This window comes from Cicer arietinum, chromosome 2 (assembly GCF_000331145.2).
Source record: "Cicer arietinum cultivar CDC Frontier isolate Library 1 chromosome 2, Cicar.CDCFrontier_v2.0, whole genome shotgun sequence".
Lineage (NCBI taxonomy): Eukaryota > Viridiplantae > Streptophyta > Magnoliopsida > Fabales > Fabaceae > Cicer > Cicer arietinum.
The window spans coordinates 28413008-28417257 of record NC_021161.2 but is presented as its reverse complement, the minus strand read 5'-3'; the positions used below and the strand labels follow the sequence as shown (position 1 = coordinate 28417257).

The window sequence follows — 4250 nt, the reverse complement described above, 5'->3', positions numbered from 1 at the left end:
CATTTCAGGTTTTTCCGTGAAGAGATTGATGAACCATTCATGTGTCATCGTTTCCAAGACGGACTAAAGTACGAGATTCAAGACTCGGTCTTGCCCTTGGGAATTCAACGTTTCGAAGTTCTTGTGGAAAAATGTAGGGAAGTTGAGGATATGAAGAATAAGAGGGCTAGCCGAGGAGGGAATTTTAGTGCAGGAGGGCCCAGTCGGGTGAATTATCAGAACAACAAGGGGAAACAAGTTGCTAAACCTTATAATCGACCACAAAATAACAATGGTGGGAAGAATCGCACAGGGAACTAGAATTTCGGGAGACAATTGGGACGAGTGGTTCGATGTTTCCGATGTGGGGAAGAGGGACATTATGCTAACGCTTGTACCCCTAATACTCTCACCTGCTACAATTGTCAGAAGCCAGGACACATGGCAAAGGATTGCACGGCTCCGAAGGTAGAACCAGTTGTGAATGTAACTAGGGCTACTCGTCCTACTGCTAGAGGACGCATTTATTGTGTGAGTGCTGAAGATGGGAATCCATCTGGCAATCTGATTCAACGTGACTGTGAGATTGCAGGTAACACTCTAACTGCACTTTTTGATTCTGGGGCAACCCATTCCTTCATTGCTATGGATTGTGTGAATCGCTTGAAGTTATCTGTGTCTGCTTTACCTTTTGATTTGGTTGTTTCCACACCTGCTAAGACTTTGACAGTAAATTCTGCATGTTTACATTGTCAAATACATATTCAGAATAGGGATTTCTTGGTTAATTTGATTTGTTTACCTCTACAATCACTCGAGGTCATTCTCGGTATGGATTGGATGTCTTACCATTATGTGATCTTGGATTATGATCGTAAATTGGTTCTTTTTCCCGAACCAGGAGTTGTTAAGTATCTAGCCGCCAACAGACACCGAGTGTCGCTAAGAGAAGGAACTCATGAGTTTTTGCCTCTGGCTAATGTGGAGGCAAAGATAAATGTGGACATAGAAGATGCGATGCTCGTCAATGAGTACCGGGACGTATTTCTAACGGAAATTCCAAGATTGCCACCGTTAAGAGAAGTGGAATTTTTCATTGATTTGCACCTAGGAATCGGACCTATTTCAATGGCACCGTATCGAATGTCGCCATTGGAATTAAATGAGCTCAAAAGCCAAATTGAAGACTTGTTGGAGAAGAAATTTATTAGACCAAGTGTATCACCATGGGGAGCTCCAGTTTTGCTAGTTAAGAAGAAGGACGGAAGCTCGCACTTATGTGTGGATTATTGATGACTCTTCATCATATGCATATTTTCCCACAGTTTTAGTCTTATTTATCCTCAATCATCAGTTAAATTAAGGATTTATTTGATACATTTTGTTGATTTTTGTTCTTTAAGTTAATAAAATGTTTTTTGTTTTTATTTCGTTGATTAAGTAGGAATTTGTCGTAATTTTACATTGCGTTTTGTTTTAGTGCAGTGCTGAATTTTGGTGAAAAATCAACATGACATATGTGGAGTATTTCAGCCATATATAGAGTTCTAGATGTCCAATTAGTGTCACTCCAAGTGCTATTGAAAGCTAAGATCCATATCTACAACGTTCATGAAGACACCGGGACCAAATTCAGACGCACAGGATGCGAAAAATGCAAAATACATCAGACAATAGATGAAATGCGCCTAGAGCGCGTCCTGGAGCGTTTGGAGCGCATTTCACAGGATTGGACTATGCCAACGCGCGCCTGGAGCGCGTTTTTCCGCGCCTGGGGCGCGTGACGCGCACCAGCAAACATAAAAACACAGATTTTTACTGTTTTAGGGATCTTTTTGACTCTGGGGAACTTGGGAGACTTGTGCCCTAGCATAGAAACTCAAAGACAGCCGTTTCTAACGCGATTGAAGCAGTTTTATCAAGAATCATCCATGAATCATTCTTGTAATTCTTCTTTAATCCTTATCTTTTGTATCTCTGTCATGAGTAACTAAACCCTATTTGTTAGGGATGAGTGTAACCAGATGAAACCCTTATTTTTCTGATTTGATTTCTAGTTATATGAATGAGTTTATTGAATTGTTTTTCTCATCTCTGTGCTTAATGCTTTTTATTGCTTGATCAACATTAAAATGTTCTACGATTTGTATTTTGAAACGGAAGTGGACTTTACAAATGCTTGAGATGAGAAATTCATGAATTTGTAGTCTAGACATAGGTGCAGGTCATGAAACCAATTAAATTAGTTGCAAAGCAATAATTTACAAGAGAATTTCTATACGGTAATGCTTAATTCTAATCTTAAATCCACTAAGGAATTAGGGGTTACTTTGGAATTAAAGGTTCTGTCACTAAGACATTAGGGCAAGAATAATAAAGAGAATTCGGTAATAATTCAATAAAGGAATTCAGTAACTAGGATCAAATTAGACACCAAGGTTGGATTCGAAGTGAAACTCATCCCTGACATTTTTCTCATTATAAAAGATCAATTTTATTATTGTTGTTAATTTCAAACATTATTTCAATCAACTTGGGAACCTTTTTGTTCAATTCTAGTAATCAAATATAATTCAATAGTAAAACGCAATCCTTGAGTTCGACACTCGGTACTACCGTTTTATTATTACTTGCAACGATTCAGTACACTTGCTGAAACGCAATCAAGTTTTTGGCGCAGTTGTCGGGGATTGCCATGTCACTATTGAATTTAATTTATTTACTGAATTGAAATTTTTTGCTCTGCAATAAAATTTCTTATTTTATTTTATTTCTAATTTAAAAAGCAAAAAAAAAAAATTTGGTTTAAAACTCTCTTATTTTCACTTAATTATTTATCTTTCTTTAACTGTTCATTACTCATAATTTGTCTAACCTTGTATGCGAGGCCAGTCCTCAGCAGAACTTATCTTTGATCCAGAAATTGAAAAAACAGCAAAGGCACATCGAAAGGCGGCTCGAGAAAGGAGACAAAGGGAAAGACAGTTAGTTGTGGAAGAAGAGGTTTTGGGTGATTGTGTCATATTTACTGAAATGGCCGACCCACCACCACCAGAACGTACTCTCGGAGAATATGGGAATCGAATTAGAAATCGTGCTCGATTACCCATTCATCACCAACCGGTTACAGTCAATAAGTTTGAAATAAGTCCTGCTCTATACCGAGAGTTGAGGGAAATTCATTTTGCCGGTAGACATAACGAAGACGCTAATAGACACCTCACAAATTTCTTTGAATTATGTGAAACAGTGAAGGTGGATGGTTTATCTGAGGAAACCAAGAAATTGAAGCTATTTCCATTCTCTTTGATAGATGATGCTAAGGAGTGGTTTCTTTCATTCCCCGCCGACAGCATCACCACATGGGATGATCTTGAGGATAAGTTCTTGGAACAATATTTCCCCCCAGCCATGTTCGTTAGAAAGAGGCAAGAAATCACAGGTTACAAACAGAAAGAGGGGGAATCTCTTCGTGACACTTACAGGAGATTCAGAAACTTACTAGCCGGATGTCCTAATCATGCTTATGACGACACTGCCCAAATGCAAATATTCTGTAATGGCTTGAGGCCGAGCACTAGAATTATGTTGGATGCCACAGCCGGTGGTTCTTTGAATTACAAAACCGCAACAGAAGCACGAAAGATTATTGAGATCATGGCATCAAATGAACAGATGATGTTGTATGACAGAAGTGGTGGTTCAACAAGTGGTGTAATGGAATTGAATGTTATGGATGGGTTAGCTCCAAGCAGGCTACTATCGAAGATGGAAGAGGTTATCGCCACTGAGATAAAGAAGGGAATGGCAGCTCTAAATATACAACCACAAGTGGCCCCCGTCAAATTACTAAAGCAGACTAGTTGTAACCTTTGTGGAGGAGCACATAAAACTGGAGTCTGTGAAGCACTGGATGATAATGAGGTAGAAGAACTAGAACGGGTGAATTTTGTGAGTAATAACAACAGGCAGAATAACCCATACTCTAGTACGTACAATCCTGGTTGGAGAAATCATCCAAATTTTTCCTGGAGAGATCAGCAAGGTGGTTCTCAGGGTCAACAAGAAGCTCAAACGAACCAATTTCCACCTAGAAAGGCTGCTTGGGAGAGTGCCATGGAGAAATTAGTGACAACCACAAATTCTTTCATTGAAGAGTCAAGAGCCATCCAGAAAAATCACTCTGCATCCATAAAGAATCTAGAAACTCAAGTGGGTCAACTTGCTCAACAAATGGCACAAAGAACGACTGGAAATTTTCCTAGTGACAC

General features: G+C 39.1%; 1 protein-coding gene across 1 annotated transcript in view; it reads left to right on the top strand.

Moving 5' to 3' along the window:
• LOC140919404 (uncharacterized) overlaps window positions 1-3770 on the top strand; it is an 8314-nt gene extending 4544 nt beyond the window's left edge. The window contains exons 3-4 of the mRNA XM_073365413.1: window positions 3230-3308; window positions 3725-3770. Coding sequence (XP_073221514.1) covers window positions 3230-3308; window positions 3725-3770 — 125 coding nt within the window. The remainder of the gene's footprint in view (window positions 1-3229; window positions 3309-3724) is intronic.
• The last annotated feature ends 480 nt before the right edge of the window (window positions 3771-4250 follow it).